This window comes from Thunnus maccoyii, chromosome 6, assembly GCF_910596095.1.
Source record: "Thunnus maccoyii chromosome 6, fThuMac1.1, whole genome shotgun sequence".
NCBI classification, from domain to species: domain Eukaryota; kingdom Metazoa; phylum Chordata; class Actinopteri; order Scombriformes; family Scombridae; genus Thunnus; species Thunnus maccoyii.
The window spans coordinates 21,405,034-21,425,047 of NC_056538.1; the positions used below are offsets into that span (position 1 = coordinate 21,405,034).

Sequence of the window (20,014 nt, forward strand, 5' to 3'; positions counted from 1 at the left end):
TACTGTTGATCTACATATTTAAAGTTGAAGTATAATTTGAATTCTTCTTGCTTTTTGTGCTAAAAATCATATAAGCGATGATGATATTGCAGCTTTTGTGTCTATTTTTCCAGTTTGGAAAAGACTGTCCTCCCAAGACAAATGTCACAATAGTTTGTAATGTCAGTTGCCCAGAAGCGACATATAGTCATGTTTGAGTAACAGATGCCATCTAGCAGCTCAGATGATGTTTATAAATCAATGACAGTTTTCCTCATTCGAAGGAGGAGGGGTGGATGGAAGATATAACCCAGCAGTGGACAGGAGACCGCTGTTCATTTCCTGTTTCCAACCACAAGTTGGGACATTTAAAAAAAAACAAAAACGTAACTACGATCACCCCCTAACCTTAACCCCGTGGTTGTTATTGTAGCCATGACAACGAAGATCACTTTATTTGAGGAAGTAATAACTTTAACCCACACCACATGTTTCTCTAAACTTATCAAAGTGATCATTTTAACCCAAACCATGATCTTTCCCTAAACAAGACTTAAGAATAGCATTGTCACATCTTAAAACATAATTATTTTTTATGGTTAAGGTTAAAGTTTATGATTTTGGAAAACACAGACAAATATAGCGGCACCAGATTAGAAAATGCTCCTATGTGTTGTTGTTGACTGCATAGTCAAACAACCTGTTTGGTTGTTTAATTTGGAAGACTTTTGCTGTGGAAACAGCTACTAAACTTCTGTCTTGTTTTCAACCTTTCGTAGTACACTTGTGACTGCATATTGTATGACCTACGAAGGTTCATACAAGACATTTTCCCCCAGTTTTCAAAAAGCTCTCACACCATAGCATTGGCTGTAAACTGTTTAAGACATCTGTCTTTTTACAACATTCAACATTTGGGAGGACCCATCGTGCTGTTAAGTTTCAATTCCAATCGGAAAGTGGAAACTAGTTAGCCTAGCTTGCTAACATTAGAACTAATTCCCACCAGACCTCACGCTCCCTGGAGAACTCTAATGTATGTGACTCTGTCACTGCGAAAAAATAAATTTAAGTTTGACCAAATAAGCTTCTAGCCCTTATCTCTAGGATATCTCTAGATTTCTGAGCAAAAATACTTGTACCACTTGTTAGCAGATTCCATAACTGTGGTTATTTTGGGGCAAAACGTTTCTTTTCTTTAGATTATGATATTAGATTATGATAGAATGTGCCTTTAAATTAGTGCATGTTTGTACATAAGTAGTGAGCTGTTTTTGTAAAGTGGTGTTACTGCATGAGAGATGCTCAAAACATTAGTGTTAGTAAGTGGGCATACTTATCCTGTTATCATCTAGTCCTGTGCAGATCCATTTATAGAATTTATTTTTGGGACTAACTAAACAGGATATACCATATCTGATTTCTTGCATAGCTCGGCCTACACGGGACATTATGAAAGGAGGCTTTTATTAGCACATAGCCATGAAGTAAACAGTGAACACACAGCCAGCAGATATCAACTTTGTCTGGCTCTATTCATGAGCGAGTCCTCCCTTGAAGCGTCTCCTCTAAATGTCTCTCTGTCCTCAGAGAGGCCACCATTTCTACATCCATCTGTGGATACGCTGCCTCAGCATAGACACACACGCGCACACACACACACACACACACACACACACACACACACACACACACACACACACACACAACACACACACACATCCATCTTTAAACATGCTGCATCAGCATGGAGACATGACACAACAACATCAGAGCCAAAATACATACAAGGGCATTCAGGAATAGCCTACCACCACATGAAATGGTCTCTCTTTCACCTTTTGGGACCCTTTCATTCTTTCACTTTCCTTCCTCTTTTCAACAGATTTATGTGACTCACATAAAATCCTGATAACTACAACTCTGCATACAAATTTCTCTCCCAATACGACAATTTCTAGTGTTGCGTATGTGTGCATCTGCATGTGTTTTTTGCATGGGGCTGGAGGGCCCTGGATGTTTAGGCAGTCTGGAGGTAATATCAGCATCTCTGCGTGCTGAGTTGAGATGTCCCATTGCTATTTCTGCTCCTGCTGCTACTGCTGTTGTGAACAGAATATCTAATCAGTTATGGCCTAATCCATTCCTGTTAGTCTGTCTCACCCCCTTCCCCCCTCTCCAAAGTAACTTGACTTCTTTCTCCAAGTACACTGACCACCTCCCCTCCTCCTCATTCTCTTCCTCCTCCCTGCTTCTTTTACCTCACCATCCTCCGACTATACTTTCAAAGTACCCCATTTGTAATTCTTCAAGAGGGATGCGGTAAAACAAACATTTAAATTAAACTGCAGACAAGTAAGGTGTATGGGGATGGAGGAAGAGGCAGATGGAGAGTGGGAGCAACAGAACATTAATTCACTCCAGGACAGCAAGTCGTCTGCCAATTTGTTCTCCCGCTTTTGTCGTTTGGCAGCGCCGTAAGTCTGTCTACCCCTGTCTTGCCTTTCCTCCATCTCCTCTTCCCTCTATCTGTCACTGACCCTCCGCTCTTCATCTGATCTCAGGAGTTTGGGCACTGTGCAGCCGAACTTCTGAAGTGTAATCCTTCACTTTCAACCCTGAACACATAAACACACACATTGGCACTCAGGCAAACAGCAAACAAACACTTTCTCTCTTCTGCAGTCGCCCACATACAGTGACACACAGATGGATCTCAGTAAAACAGCAGAGTCCTGTAGAATCATGAGCATTCACCTCAGGTAGGTAATCACGTTAAAGTGGCTTTGGTGCCTGGTTAATGGTATTGCAGGCTGCAACAGGCAGGAAGTTGGAGACAGGGTTAGTCTCTCACTGCTGTGTTACTGGACATTTTGAATTGATTATGCATATGTGTTCCACTTTGGAAGGCATTGCACGATAGCACTTAAATTATGACATAATTGAAGAGAGAAATTAAAATGGGACAAGAGAGAGTTTGAAAGATCCAAATGGAAACAAAGAACAGATGTGTTATTATTTTGGTAAAAAACATATTATATGTCGGGCCTGCATGTTGGGAGGGTTTAGGGGTTTTTACAGTGTGAACTTTGCATATTCTCTCCATACCTTCATGGGTTTCCTCCCATAGTGCAAAGTCATGCAGGTTAGGTGAATTAATGATTCTAAATTGCCAATAGGTGTGATTGTGAGTGTGAATGGTTGTCTTTCTATGTTTGTTAAGCCTGTGAGAGTGACCAGGGCGTAACTGCCTCTCACCCAATGAATGCTGGGATAGGCTCCAGCTATTCCTGCAAAGGATAAACATATGTATATAATCAGATAAGATGGATGGATGCTGTATGAATAAAATTATTATTCAAAGCATCTCCTCCATCTGGAGGGGAACTTGAAATATTGAAAAAGTCAAAAGTGACTTGAATCACGAGACAGCACATGTTTACATTAGTAACATGTTACAGAAAACTACGGTCTTTCCCTAATCAAACCTTAAATAGTAAATGCCTTTTCTGGTTGAACATTTCAGCCCTGTGTCACCTTTTCGATACTCCCAGCATCACTGATTGGGTTGTGGAGTACACCTGTACATCACTGCAGCAAATAAAACCACTGGAGGCCAAGTGCTTTAATTGAGCTTTTGTTGCCTTAACTTGCCTAAACACTCATGGAACTCTTGCAATAATTTAAGAGACAAATTAGTAGTATACAAACAAAACTTCTAGGAGACGGGGGTGGAGTGGTATGTAAACTTTGGCAGAATTTCTGAATCCTACTGCTCTACCAAGGTATCATAATAAAAAAATCTGCTTGCAGATGTACAATTTGTTAGCAGTCAGCTAAAGCTTGATTAATGCATCTAAAACATTGTAATATTACCTGATCCACACTTACATGAGTAACCAAATTTGATTTTCAGATTTGTAATTTGTTTGTGTCCCAAACATTTCTTTCTGCCAAATGACCTCCGCTCCCAGGGGAGTGCAGGGAACAAGGCTCGACTGAGTATGATTTCTGTCTCTGCATCTGTCATGAGCGTGTTTGTTGTTTTATCCCCTCCCCCCGCAGTTATAAACATGCATTCATGAATTTACTCATTGCCCCCATCACTCACTCCTTTAATTAGAAAATAATCAGAGTTGGATGAGAGGTTCATTAAATCTCATCCTTGAGAGCCATCAGCCACAAACACAGGAGTGGGATATTTATCACTCTTATGAAAAGAACTCGGATACCCCCTCTCGCTTTGTTTTCACTGCTGAGAGACAGAACATTGGCTGGGAGGACAGAATCAACAGACTTACACAGACTTACACAGAGGAATGAGCAAGCAACAAGGGTGAGTCTAGGATCGGACCTGTAGGGGGACCTTTAATGAGAATGCGCAATGCATACAGTGCCTTGTAAAAGTGTTCAACGCCCCTGCTACATAACATAGCATTTCACTGGGTAACAATTAATACATTCATATTTTTCTATATATGATATTTTAATTTACAACAATAATAATTTTAATAAATTACTAGTAAGTAGCATGTGTTTTACACCACAATTTTTTTTTCAAGAAAATGAATAATGGAATATGCTGTTTGCAAAAGTATTCATCATCTTTCACTTTGGCAAACCTCAATTCAATTAGATACACAATGTTATCTTTAGAAGCAACCTAATTAGTTGGGTGGTATATTATAGTAGTATAACAATAATGGTTCAGAAGGAACAATGTCAGATTTCAATATAATACACCTGTTCACCCTTAGTTAGTTAATGAAACCAGAGGCAAAGACTCAATCATAATGACCAGAACTTTCCAAAGTCAGTACAAGACAAAGTTATAGCAAAGTAGATATGTGGAGAAATGTACAGAACATTGTTTCAGTCTCTGAACCAAATGGAGACAGTCCACCATATCATCAAGCAATGAAAGAAGCATCATACAATACAGATACTGTCAAGTCAGACCATCCCACCCATCTGTGCACCTGGGCAAGAAGCAAACTGGTAAGAGATAACAACCTGAGACCAAGAACAGCTTTGAAAAAGTTCAGTGGCTGCAGTAAGAGAAAGAGTGCATGAGTCACATTTTCTGTTCCAATGCTTCAATTCATTCTCCATAAATGTACTGGCCCAATTCTATCACAATAAAAAACATTGTGACTACTTTAACTAAAATAATAAAGTGCATCAGTTAGCTCATTAGCTGGCACGTGTGCAAGCAGACTAGCTCAGAGAGCCAATATTAGCCAATAATCTCTGAGCTAGAACAATGTCAGCTAACGTTCTTTGACACTATTCACACCATGGAATTATAACCAGAAACTTTCTAAGTCTTAAATCAACTTTGTTATGACTCCATAACCCACACAAACAACATTAACTAACTTTAACAGTGCCCACACAAATGACATTCACGCACTGCCATGTTTAAAATCAGAAATTAGCAAATTTACAATCGGGCTAGCTCAGAGATGATCTAACCGTTAGCTAGCTAGCTAGCTTGTGAGCTCACAAATAAAGTTACAACCCGAAAATTCCGGCAGTTAACACTATGGCTCAATCTGAAACAATGTCAGTGTCTGATAACTTCTTCACCTCTAAGCCTAATGTTAAAATTATGTTGATACAACCAAATACCCTACATCAAATCAACGTTCAGTAATAACAACCAATTTGACCCAACTTTCTCTGTAAGCACATTCAGCAATTTTATTTGCTGATGTTTCAACTTACTTGTGTTTTTCTGCACCATGAAATCCTAAATTCACTACCTAGCTACTTCTTGCACGCCCATTTTGACACTAGGGGTGAGTAGGAAGTGTAGAATGGTGCTGATTTTCCATTTACAAGCATTTAAGTTCACACACTCTAAAATTAGAGGGCTAGAAATGATTTCAAAGAATAATAATTAATAATAATAATCATTATTGTCAGTTTAGGGGTGCTGAGATGAAATTTAGGTGTGCTTAAGCACCTCTAAAAAGAGTCGCTAGCTAGCAAGCTAAAGAAAGAAAGGGTTTTAATGGAAGGGAGTAATACAGTGTGAGAGTGGGAGGGAAGTACAGAAAGTGAGGGAGTGAGGAAAGGAAGAGGAGAAAAAAGAGAAGATCATTAGAGAAGTGCTAATTAACAGAAACCACACTGTTTAGCAGCACTTTGTCTCCATGCAATATTGATCCTTCATGACCATTATGGAGCGGATGTTTTTTGCTGCTTTCAGCTTGGGTTTCCTCTTTCCCCTTTCTTTTTCTCTTTCTTTCTACAAAAGTTAATACATCAGCTCTGAATCACTGTCTTGCAGCAACCTGTGAAAATCCATGTGTTTTTTTCCACCATGAAACATGCAGCAAAAATAGCTGCGAAATGACCCAAGAAGCCAATTTTGTTGCGGAAATGCCTTCCTCCTCTAATTGCATCATCATGACATTAAATATGATGCAAAGAATGTGATCCCTGCAGAGAAAGGCAGATAGACAGACAGACAGGAGGTTGGTGTCAACAAGCAGATTATAGCCAGTGAGGAAAACCGTGCAGCAATGAAATAGAGTGAAAGAGAGAGGGAAAGAGTGATGGATGGGTGCGTAGACATTTAATGGTGTAACATGGACAGTGATGGACAGATGGAGAGGAAAGGACAGCAGATAGATGGTGTAGCCTATGGATGGAGAGAAAGCTGTGACAGAGGAGAGCATAGAAGTGAGCGGCAGTCGTGTGAGTCGTCTGTTCGGCGCGTGCAAGATTGAAGAATGTCTGTAATATCCCTTTATTGTTATAGTGCATGTTGCAGGGCTTGCTGTTGGACATTGTGATTCTTCAAAAGGCTTTAACTGGATTACAGCGGTATCAGGCTCAGCCATCAGAGAGAGATACAGCAGCTGTGTTGTGTTGGGTCTGCCGACAGTACACTGTCTGTCACCATGCTGTCTCCAACAGCAACTTCCGCTGCTGATATCTGAAGTCTAGACTTGATCACATATCACAAAATATGTGATCAAAATGACATGGAGATTACAGTGGGATCCTTAATGTCAAAACAAAGCAAGATAATATTTTTGGCATCAGTATTGATTTATATTCTAATCTGATAGCTGCTCTGATATGGAACACTACTTTTTTAACCACTAATACAGCACATGGCAATGTCTCTCACAACGGATGATTCCATTGCGAGAGTGGCTTAGTGAAGGTGATCACCCTGCCGTCTTTACCCCCACTCTTTGCTGAAGTGGTACGAGCCGACTTTGATCAATGTGGATCGATGTGGATGAGTGTGCAGCCGGAAGGCGCTACGTGGAAAGGGAGGGGGTGATGGCCCTCTGCTCTGTCGCTCAGTGCGTGTGTGGGAGGGAATTAAGACACACTGTGTCATGCTTTTCTCCGTGATGTATCACACTAACAAAATATATCCTTAACCTACAAATGACTCTGTCTCGGTCTCTTGTCTCTTTTCTCACTGTCTGTCCCTTTGTCTCTCACTTTCGCTCTCTTGTGTGTCTTCATGGGCACAGTGCCTGCTGAATTTGCAATGGCAAAATTAAGGTCCTGAGGGGTGGAAATGGTTATTTCACTGTTTTTAACAAATCTTGCTTTTGTGCTGAGTATTATTGGATAAGAAATTTGTAACTTCAGCATGAAAAAATCAAATTCTTAAATCTAAATGTTCTTCATCTGCTTCTTTTCTATTCCACATTTGGGCCTTGTTTTCTTTTTTCCTGAAATTGTCAGAACTCATAAAGAACACCCAAAGCTTCAGTTTGAGGATTTTCCAGCTCTGTGGTTGTTGATGCTACAAAGGATTACATGCTGTAGCTCTGTATTACTGGTATTTCCCTTTGTATTAAGCTTTGATGGTTAGTCTTCAAAAAAGGAAGCACTGGCTACAAAAAAAATAAAAAATTCTGGCCATTCTCCTCGTGTGTGTGCACTGAGCATGTCTGTGCATTGTAGTGTGTGTGGGTGTGCTTGCGGTGGGTATCATCACTTTATAGAGTAATGAATGCTAATCCTCTCTTATCTGCTTTAACCTCGAGGAAATGACACTAGCTGCTGATGCCAGTACAGTGACACACTGTGTTGGAGGAGAATGGTTATTGTGTGTGTGTGTGTGCACGTGTGGAGCTGTGTGTGTAGACATGTACCACATGCGCACGTTAGAAGAGACGTCTCTACTCGTTGTTGACAACTTTCTCCTCAGTTTTTCTCGCTCTGAGCTTCAGGGCGTGGTCTTGTGATTATCTGCCACGTCCCCCATGACTCATCAGGAGTAGAATAGAATAGAACATTCCAGCCCTCTGACTCCACTGCATCTGATCCCGGCTCATCTCAACAGGAGTGCAGAAAAAAGTAATATCGACATTTGATACTAAATCCCTCCTCAGGTCATATGAAATTTCTGTGCACTCATGCCTCTGTGTCTGTGTTTGCTGTTTGCATCCACTCGTGCAGTTTCCACGAGCCTGTTGCCAGCAATGTCTTTTGTTTTCACTTTGGAGCCACTTTTGTGTAGCTGCTAAAGATCACAGCATAAAGCAAAGGCAGCTGCCAGTCTTTGTCGGTGAGCATCTTTTGTTCATTCACAAGGACAACTCCATTTTCTCTTTTCCCTTTTTTTCACACTCTCTGACTTTTTCATGTTTCTCTCTTCAAATAGTAATAATATAGGCAAACAACATTTTAAGGTTGTTTAGATGTAAAAAAAACAAACAAAAAAACGACAACAACAAAGAGGTCTGTTCCCAGCAGCCATTGAAGCTCATATGTCAGCAGAATGAGCGTTACAAAGATGGGCAGAAAATAATTAGGCCTAAAAGCTGTTGAATCCTGTGTGCCTGTTCACCAGTCTTCCATTAAGGCTGTTTTAATGGGTCTGCTCTCTGCCTGCCTCCTTGGCACATTGAATGGGAGATAAAAACTGAATTAGGCTAAACTTTAGAGATTGTGAATCAAGAACGCTTAGGCTGAGAGTGAAGGAGAGATGAGGGCAGAAAGAAAAAGACGAACAGATAGAGGATGAAGGAAGAGGGTTAATTGAAAGAGAAATAGAGAAGAAGGGCCAGATCTCAGGGGCTGTGGGGTGGCCTCTCTCTACATCACTATCTGTGTATGTGTGTGTGTGTGCTGGTGAATGTGTGTGTGTGTTTGTCTGTCTGGGGGGAGACAATGTTGTGGACCTAATGAGAACAAAGCTAATTAGAGACTTTGCCGTGCACAATTCTACAATGATGTTCCCACAGGACCCAGGACAGCACTTGCCACCTATACCGCACCCTCCAGAGAGAAAAAGAGAGCGTAGAGACTTTTTCATTTTAACTTTTTTCATCCTCCATGTCAAGCAGATTTTACAAGCAAGCGGCTATATGAGCGCAGCCAGGTCAATTGAAGGAGCACAGTGAGCAAAGATGAAAAGGAGGCTCTGCTGCTGACTTTGGGACTTTGACATTAGGCTTACATAATAGTTTTACACACATCCCAACATTTCTGTAGCTTTTTCTCAAATGCTACAGAAATGGTGACATTTCGGACTATGGGGATGTTAAATTGCTCATTTTCAAAGCAGGCAGCAGCAGATATGTATTTATTTGTCCAACCCCAAGAGGGTCTAACAATCACATGATATATAGTACAGGCCCACTGTGTGGCTCATCTCCAGTGTCCACCCTTATGTCCACAAGGACCTAGGGCTGTCCCACTGTAATCAGCAACTGCTTGAGGGCTCTTTAGTTGACTTCTGAGCCCTTTACACGCTCATTTTCTGTTAGACTTTGCTCAAGGGAATAACCCAAGGTGCACAGTGTTGTGACATTAAAACCACAATGGTAATGTAAAAAAGAGAAACATAAAAAACACAGGAAGTAATGGAAATGTTTCTGTAAGTAAAAACACATGTCACCATGTGTATTTGTGTGCTTCATGCTGGTATAATTTTAGAATATGTTGATTTTGTCCAGCAGCATTATTTTAGGAACAGGAAGCACTCCAGCTCATTTGAATATGTATGAGATATGAGCCTCACTTAATTGTCCACACAAATTTCTCTGTCAACTGTGGGTTACGTCATTTCACAAATTGCTGCTCCATTTCTTACACAGGGTTTGAAGCCCTACACCCTCCTGCACTCAGGCACTTAACACTGATCACACAGGTGATGTCAACTAAAGTCTCAGTGCTTATGGCTTAGGTGGACATTTGAACTGCATCTGTACCTCTGTATCCATCTATAACATTATCTCTTGCCACTCATCCTGCAGGGTCAAGGGGGTCTGGATCCTATCCTAGCTAACATTGTGTGAGAAGGACACTGGACAGGTTGCTAGTCTCTGAACATCAAACATATAGACAGACAGTATAGACAGTTCACCTAATGTGTCTTTTGACTATGGGTTTTTGTCTGACCACGTTTTCAAATGAGAAATTTGAAAATGTCATCTTGGGCTGTGCGAAACTGTGTTGAAAATTTTGTCACTTTCATCTGACATCAAGTAGACTAAACAATTAATCAGTTAATGTAAAATGAATCGATAGATTAACTGACAATGAAAATGAGTTACTTAGTTACAGCCCTAGTTGGGAGGCAGCCATTCTAACCAATGAGCAACAGTGTCAGCCGCATGCCGCATATTATTATCAAATTAGCAATGATATCATTGGGCAAGCTTGGATTTGGAAAGGGATTTCACTGTGAAGCGTACAACATTATGCCTGCAACTAAAGACCATTTTGATTATTGTTTAATCTGATGATTATTTTCTTAATGAATCAATTAATCATTTTGTCTATAATATAGAAAATAGTGAAAAATGCCTGTTATAACTTCTTAGAGCCTAAGGTGACATCTTCAAACATCTTGTTTTGTCTGATCCACAAAAAAGCTTCAAATGCTCACATTTGAGAAGCTGCAACCAGCACGTGTTTGACATTTTTCCTTAAAATAGGGACTAAAACATTTATTCAATTATAAAAATGATTGCTGATTAATTTTCTGTCGATTGGCTAATCAATGAATCAACTAAGCATGCAGCTCTATACAACATCTTATAATGAATTCACCCTGATTATTTAAATAACATATGTTAAGTGTATAGCTTAAAATTAATTAAAATAGAGAACAAGGTATAACAGAAAAGTATTTGCTCTTGTCTGTTTTTGCTAAAAGCAACACATATGTATTTTATTTACAGGGCAATACTAAAATGCATTATGTTAAACTTATGATAATTATGATCAGGTTATAAATAACCAGCATTTTCCCCCCCCTACATCACTGAACATGAGAAAAACATGAATGAATCAGTTAAATGTCAGTTTAACATGGACCACTTGAGCCATGAGACATTTCAGCCATGTCTAATAGTGGATGACAAACAGGGAACAGCTCATCTCGACAGTGGCAGAGTGCCGTCATTAGCCATGACAGCTAATGATTTTGCCCCATCATTAGCTTCCTGTGCTAACGATTCTGTACCCACACCCACCCAAAACATGCTAAGACATTGCCATACTAAGTAGTGCTTTTGGGGGCTGTAATTGGTGTTTTGGCTAATTGAGCACTACGGCTAAAAGCTTTGAGCGGACTCTGCGTCATTTGTGACGTGCAGGAGCTTCGCTGTCTGAGGCAGCGTTTTTTCTGTGAACTCATCAGCTGTTTTATTCCGGTTATAGTTTCTACTAGCTGTGTTGTATCACCTCTATCTATCATTGTCTGTGATTCTTCTGTCCACACATCTATCTGTTCTATGTCTCAACGGCTTATCCCTCTGCCCAGTTAAATGAGATTTTAAAGCCATTAACTGATCCAGGCTATTATACTAATGCACCAGAGGTGTTCCAGATTTGATAGATGATTGGAAAGAGATAATGAGACTTATATAGACATCTAGTATGAGCAGTGGCACACGGAAAGACGGAGAGAGAGAGAAGACGAAGGAAACAGGATGTTTTTTCTCTGTAGACTGCGGAGAAAAAAACATGTTTGTCATCAGGTTTCCTTTCTACCATGCGGCATGATAGGCCGGTGGTTTGCAGCTGGAGTGTGTTGTGTAACACATTAATATGCTGTATTAATGTGTGAGTGTGTGTTAGTGTGTGTTGTGGGCAGTCTGGCAGCACTCTCAGTCCTCAGACAGGCCGTTCTTTGTGCTGTGTCTGATGTCATAATTTGTCTGATGTATCCTTGCCAACAGAAACCTGTGGTCAAGAAAGCACATGCCGGTGTGTTTGTGTGTGTGTGTGTTTGTGTGTGTGTGTGTGTGGTCTGTCATGGGCTACTTTTTGTGGACAAATTTCAGGCTTATGAACAGTTCATTGGGGATGGCTTGTCCAATTGGGGACAAAAGCTGTGTCCCCCAACTGGGGAAAAGCTGATTTTTGGGTCAGTGTAGTTTTAGGCAAGTAGTGGTGATGATTAGTGTTAGGTAAGTCTGTGTAATGTCCCCAAAAGTGACCATGGTCTGATATGTGTGTGTGTGTGCATGCACTTGTATGCTTGTGTATTCTCATCACGTCCCTCATCCAGACGCCGTTTTCTTGATTGATGGTTGTCTTTTGGAGCAGGAGGGAGAGATGGTGCCATTGGGAGAGAATTAATAATGCACAGGGGTTTGGGACGGTGGCTCGGTCCAGACTTGAGCTCTACAGTTGTCACACTGGTCACGGTGTTCACTGTGCAGCAGCCGCGGTCTGAGGGGAGCTCAGACACAGCGAGAGCAGAGAGAGAATGCGGAAAAGATCAGAGGCTGTTGGATTATGTGTGGTTAAATTGGAATGAGTCATTCTGGATGAGTAGATTAAAAGATCATTTAGAATCAATGGGTGATTACGGGAGTGAACATGCAGAAGGGCCTGGTGGAAAGCAATGCGCCATTCAACCCTTGGAGGATGTGGATATCTGCCAGCAAAGACACTGCTCAAATCACTCGCACAGACTGCTTTGATTAATATTAATAGGAAAAGCATACTCCGCATTCGGTTTTCGTACCTCTCTCTGACTGTCTACCTTCCACTTCTTCTGTTCTTGTTTTTGTCTCTGTTGCTAGTCCGTGAGTGGAATTCTGCCATGGGTTTTATTCTCTGGGATTCCACAGACACATCCTTCAGAGAGCTGCCAAAGTACCACAGGCAACAAATAAGACTGACAGTATGAGGTTTTGATCATATAGTCCCACAGCGTGTACTCACACACACACACACACACACACACACACACACACACACACACACACACAAAATAGTAAGTCAGTTACTTCACAAACACGTGACCCAAAAGTCCTGACCATCAGCTTTGCCAATGTGGGTATAAGCGACTTTTATCTGCAATTATAATTAAAAAGCATCCTTAACATTTAACTCATTGTAATTTAAAAATACCTCTTTATTTCATTGAATTCAGTGAGAATAATTCTAGGGAGAAAAAAGGGCAAAGAACATAAAAGGAGGGACAATGAAAATAACTGGGTTTACGGAGAAAATGATAGAGCAAAAGCAACAGAAGGAAGTAATGCTGCTGGATCATGTGCAATAACAGCAATAAAAACTGAAATGATACAGTTTCAAACATCTTTTATTCTTTCTTATGAAGTTGGTATTAATCATTTGCAAGAAAGAAAGAAAATAGAAGAATAGATGAGAAGATTTGTGTACTTCAGTTAGAATTGCGTTTTAGCATCTTAGCAAGGGGCAGCCTGAGATTTCCCTTACCATATTTTCAGAAAACAGCTAGAAGCTCTCTTTGTTTATGGTGTCTGCTTATCTGAATATCTGTATGAACTGTATGATGATACAAGGGAATATAATAATCTCTCTGCCAAAACAGTGGTCTGTGTCCTTTAAAGCATTATTTATAGTACAATTACAGATTCCCTCTTAACCTTTTCACCAACAGACTTTTCCATCCACTGGACCATAGCAACATGTTGAATTTTCACAGACTGCATGTAAACAATTTTCATGAAAGTTACGTGAATGGGAGCATGCAATACATATTAATACATTAGACTTGTGTTATTTCTATCATTATGGTAATTTTCAGTTCCTTGTTGTGAAACTACTGTACATTGCATGGCAGAGTATACAAATGGAACTTTATTTATTAGATTAATAGTTTAATTATTAATTAAAGGGCATTGCAACAAGATTCAAATCATTCAAACCACTCTGACAGCACTTTAGAGTCATATGGTGAACTTGTCACCAAACAGTTTTCTATTTATACATCCAGCAGACACTGGGCAACATTAGCACTTATTTGGAGACGTGATTCTCGTCACCTGGTGGATGTAAGTCCAATATTCACTCTTCTTTTAGCTCTGTTTTCACATAGATGCTAAGTGCTCCACTATGTTCACCAGCTAATCGCTAACTTTGTCTGTCTGCCATTTGGTGTTGGGCAGGACAGGTGGTGTACAGTGGGGTTTTAGAGCATTTTCACAGAAAAGAGATTGATGAGAACAGTGAGAGCAAACCAAAATAGTAAAGTGCTGGCTGTAAAAAGAAGAAAAACAACAACAACAATGAGCTGAAAGATGTTAAAATGCTCTGCAGAATTGAGGGGGACTGCAAACTTTGGGTGGGGCTGTGGCTTTTTCACTATGTGTGACCCCTTTCATATCACACATTTGATCCATTGTTGATATAAAAATATTGACTAGAGCAGCTTTAAAAATATGGTGTATCCAGGGGGGTGGGTATTAAAAGGTTTAAAAAAAAGTCTAGTGCCCATTGACTTACTTTTGTTTTTCTGGATGGTCTTGTTGACTTTACAGTCGTAGTCATAGAGGATTATGGTATTGTGATTAAAACCATGTTGTTGCTGAGGTCACAACCAGCCACATGTGTGATACCTGAAACTGCAGAGAAAATACCACAGTGGTAATTAAAATTAACTCAAGGTTAGGACATGTATACAGCATGTATGCTAGTGTGTGTTCTTCTATACTTTGTCACTGTAATCCACCTAAATATGATTATAAGCATCAATAACATTCTGCCACCCCAAACTTTTTCTTACATTATCCTAAAAACAAATAATGGTGGGTTTGTGTGTGCGTGCACGTGTCTAGACACACGTGTGCATGTGAGTGTGTGTCCAGGAGCTGAAATATGGCTGAAAGATATCTGGTGTAATGAGGCCAAGGTGATTTATACTCGCAGAATGCTCCATTCCCCAGCACGGACTCGTACATGCACACACATACACTTCAAGTGTGCGAGACTGTGACAGCTGGTTCACTTGCTTTTAATTGCTTGCCAATTAAAAGCAAGTGAAACTGTGTTTGCCACACGCAACTAAAACCTGGCAAAAGCAAATTGGTTCAACTTTCAAAATCTATATTTGGTGAGACTACTGGGGGGGGGGGCGTTTATCAAACCCTTACCCTGATATGTTAAAAGATGTTTTGTAGCTTTGAAGGGAGAAAGAGTGTAATTTGTTTGGTGCAACAGATAGTCCAGCCAATCACTCAACATCTGAAATTATGGATGGAAGGGTGAGAAGGAGACAGAGCAATTGGGAGAGTGTGTGAGAGACAGATACAGGTTGTCTGTTAGCATATTAGCATCTCAGAGGGGGGACAGGTGAAGGCAGAACAGAGTCAACTTGAGTGGAGTCTGGTAGTCACACACTCTAGCCATAGGGAGCACTGCTTTGGATCAGACTGGCTCGCCATTAACCTATGCTGACACTGTTTAGACAACGGGGAAAATGGCAGAGAAAAGAGTCACAGGGAGTGATTGGTGGGGACTCCGGGCTCACGCAGAATTGAACTGTTCAGACAACAACAAAACAGCAACAGATAATGGGGCTTTTGGTGAAAACAGAGGGGAAAAGAAACATGTCCAAGTGCTGACCTTTGTGAATGTAGCTGATAAAATGCACAGAGGTAAATTCTCATTACTACAAGCATGATAATTCTGATTTCACCTTTATCCTAATGATAATACTTAATCCAGATAATGCCTTAACAGCAGCATCTATGTCAAAAGGAATTAAATAATCTACAGTACTTCTTTCAGAAACATAATAAAGATGAAAAAGATAAAGTTTGCGTTGTATTATAAGTGACTCTGGAACAACAACTGACACTGTGTTTTTCTACATTTAAAACTGATAGAGCAGCCACAGACATTGCCCTTTAGGAAATGAGAGGACAAAACCATCAAAAGAAAAACACTCCCTAACAAAGCTTTTTTTGAGCCATCATAATGTTATGTTTTCTTCCTTCCAGACCGCTTTAATATCCCGCCAGCTTTGCTGAGTGTACATTTCCAGTATTCTGACCGCAATTTCAACTGATAAACATTCTGCACTGATCCATTCATCCATCATGTTTAGAAGGTGTTAAGTTTCCTACATGTCAGTTCAGGTACTGTAGTACTGGAAAAAAAAAAAGTTACATCTTGGGGAATCAATTAACACTAAACCTTGCGGCTATACCAGCTACTTACAGGCCACAAAATATACTGAGTCCCGTCAGTTGCTGATGCCTTTGAAAACATGCAGGCCTTACCTGAACTCATGTGAGTTTGACTCGTCTCTCGTGGTGTTGCTTCCCTCAGGCTGGATGGTAATCGTGAACTGATGATGAACTTATAGTTCTTATAGTAGTGGAATTTGCTTCAGTTCATTTAGGTTAACATGTAAACACAGACAGAAACTAAACCAAAATTACTTTGAGGTTGAGGACCCTTATTCATTGTCTCTCCCTCCTCTGCAGCACGCCAACTTTCTTCGGCACAAAACACAAATTAAAGCTGGGGTTGATGGGAGGTTTATTTTCGCTGGTATTTGGTCATAAACTAAATATTTGAGCAGATGATGGTGTTAGAGGAAAAGTTAAGGGATATCTTGGCAATCCAATCCAATCCACTTAAAAGTGCAAAAGTCAACCTCATGGTGCTGCCAGAGGAAAAGTCAGAGGTTTACTAACATCATCAGTAGGATTCATCCTCTGGCAACCATGAATGTCGAAAAAGGTTCTGTGTCAATCCATCTTGTAGATGTTGAGATATTTCACCAGATACGTTAAAACTCTGACTTGCTGGTGGCACTAGATGAAAAGTCAGGAGATCACCAAAGTCATTAGGATTTATCATCTGTGGACCACGAATGTCTGCACAAAATTTCATGGCAATCCATTTTATAGTTGTTGAGATATTTCAGTCTGGAGCAAAGTGGTGGACCGACCGACAGACTGACATTGCCATCCCTAGAGCCACATTGCTTAACATATTAAAAAATGTTATTTAAACTGCTGAAAACAAATGAAGAGAATGCCCTCAAAGACTGTCTGGAGGATTTTTTTTTTGTCATGATAAGCTCTGCATTGTGGTAGCTAATCACATACACACGGCTGGAGTTGACATGCTAGAGTCTAGTCACCCAGAGGGAATGTGCCCTGAAAATCAAAAGACATTAACCAATTAGCGCTGATCAATAGTCACAGCCACACAGGGATGAGCAAGACTAGCAGCATAGTTAATGTGTGCCTCTAGGCCAGTCGGCATGCTGGGAATACTGTTGCTCTCAGCCAATGAAAATGCTGCAATAACTCTTGACATTTTGCTGCTCTCCAATGCAAAGTTACTCTCCCGCTGTAGCTAGGCAGAACAGGCTGTGTGAGGAAATGAAAGGGAGAGATAGGAGCGATAGCAAGTGCCAAGGAAAGGAAAGGAGTAGAAAGAGGAGAGGTGGGATGAATAGGGGAAGAGTGGGAGGCTATATGTGTTAGGTTGTGAAAGCAGGTGTCATAGTGGGCCGCAGTGGGCAGCAGGTAATCTCACCGAGATAAGGAGTAGCATGACAGCCAACCTTTAATTCCCCATGGGAGGTGGCACTGTGGAGTTGTCGCAGGGTCGGTCTCCCCATTCCCTGGAAATAGATTTATATAAAGGAGTAATGGGCAGAAGATGGGAAGAGATGGGAAGAGGATGCATTTTGATTTAAAAGAGAGAAAGCGACAAAGAGACAGTGAGAGTGTAGCACTTCTGTTTCGCACATTCTGCACACATGAACATGTTTACATACACAGATCACAGCAGCACCTCTGCGCCTCCACTGCTCTGTATTCATGATTAGGAGAGTAAATATCAGCATGGGGTTCGGGAGGTATGGGGATTGAGGCGAAAGGAAGGGAATGAAAGAGAAAGGGGGGATATAAAAAAGAGGAGGAGATATCTAAGATATTACACCTATCCGGGGGAGTGTTCAGTGGAGCAGGCATTATGAGAGTGTAAATTACATTCCCTCCTTCTCCCCTTGGGCTGCCGGCTGCTAGATGAATATAATCACCCACAGCACCCAGACGCACACTGCACTGTCTTTAGACACTAGCAGAATGTTAGATACAGTGCTGTGATTTGTGTATGTTTATTGTCACAGAGGTCTCCATTCAAGTATAGATCCTGCATCGGTTCTCCAGGCTGTTCTTTTCTGAAATTATGTAAAATATTGATGCATACCTCATTTGTCTCAATTGGGAGGAGATCAATAGTGATTCGCTGAGCCTTGTTAAACATCCAGCATCAAGTGGGACTGCTTCTAAGGTGGCAGCCATTGAAGGACTACTGTAGCACCGTAGGATAGAGGAGAGTGTGGGTTTTTGCTAACTGAAAGTCCCAAAACAATTCCCTTTTGGAAACAGAGCAACAGAGCAATAGCAGTTAAGGTAGCATGTAAAAAACAGAGTGTTTCTTTTTTCCCTTTTTATTTTAATTTGCTTCTTTATTTTTACAATTGTTATACAAAGAGATTTGTCCCTGACCTTTTTCATTCCCTCCAGGAAATTGTGCAATCGCAATAATTAATGCAAATTCAAGAAATCTCCGCAAGATTTGCGAGACCTTGCAATTTTGCTAAATCACTGCAACTTTTCCACATGAAATGGCCAAATTAACAGATCGCTTTTGATTTGAACTAATTGTTGCATGGAAGATGACATGTGTGTCATGGAAGATGGATAAATCTCCCGCAATTTTACCGCTATAAGAGCACATAAAATATCATAAATTGTAATTGTCATTTTTTAGAAAAGCCGCTGTAAAATCAAACATTTTTGGCTGCAACAATCACAAAAAACCTCTGGGAAATCCTGAAGGGACTGCTTTTTGAACTTCTTGTAACATCATTTGTCTCCAGAGGAGAAAATACCTTTTAAATATAACAAGAAAGAAAAGAATACAGAAATCACACATTGAATACTGAACGTAGAAAAACCAAAAAGCATTTTAGAATGTATGAAGTGAGCAGAGTGCACAGTGCATCATTCTCCATGTCTTTCTTTCTTTCGCTCTGTGTATTATAATCTGTTAGCAGAAGCAGATAGACTAGCTAATCCTCTTTATCACTGCTTTTGGAGATAATTTGTCTGTCGCTGAGACCTTGAAAAAGTATGAGAAAGTCCCGGGCGCAGAGCTTAGGTCATGAAGGGAGTAAAGAAAGCAGAACTGATCGGTCTTCTTTACGACAAACCCACTGGCAGGCCCAGATGTCAGGGATGTTAGGTTAGCGCCTGCTAATGGGAGGGCAGCAACTTGAGTCAAGGCTCATTACTTCTTTACATTAGGCAACAGTTAATGGAAACACCTCTAATTCGCCTCTTTCCATGTCTCTATCCTCCTCATCCCTTCCTCTTTTCTCTGTCTTCTTCTCTTCCTGTCCTGTCTCATCCCATCAGGGCCGCTGTTCCAGGGAGAACTGTAAGTACCTGCATCCTCCTCCTCACCTAAAGACCCAGCTGGAGATCAATGGAAGGAACAACCTCATCCAGCAGAAAAACATGGCCATGTTGGCCCAGCAGATGCAGCTCGCCAACGCCATGATGCCCGGCACACAGCTCCAGCCAGTGGTGAGAGCACACATACGCATATACAGATATACAGCATAGACTGCAGATGTGCAAATGTATAAACACTTACAGGTAGCACTTGTGCTCTACACACAGGATGCACAAAATGTTCATTTTAGAAATGTACAGGGCCCTGTTTGATTTCCTGAGGCTGGTTTAAAATTCACTTTTAACTCCAGATACAATTTAAGATAAATTCGAGGAAA

General features: G+C 40.7%; 1 protein-coding gene across 8 annotated transcripts in view; it reads left to right on the forward strand.

Moving 5' to 3' along the window:
* LOC121898608 (muscleblind-like protein 1) overlaps positions 1-20,014 on the forward strand; it is a 74,306-nt gene that overhangs the window by 34,858 nt on the left and 19,434 nt on the right. For 7 of the 8 annotated variants that reach the window (XM_042413829.1, XM_042413828.1, XM_042413832.1 and 4 more), the window contains exon 3: positions 19,638-19,808. In XM_042413829.1, coding sequence (XP_042269763.1) covers positions 19,638-19,808 — 171 coding nt within the window. Of the gene's footprint in view, positions 1-4,850; positions 4,978-19,637; positions 19,809-20,014 lie in introns of those variants that run through there. The other variant, XM_042413831.1, reaches the window with a different exon arrangement.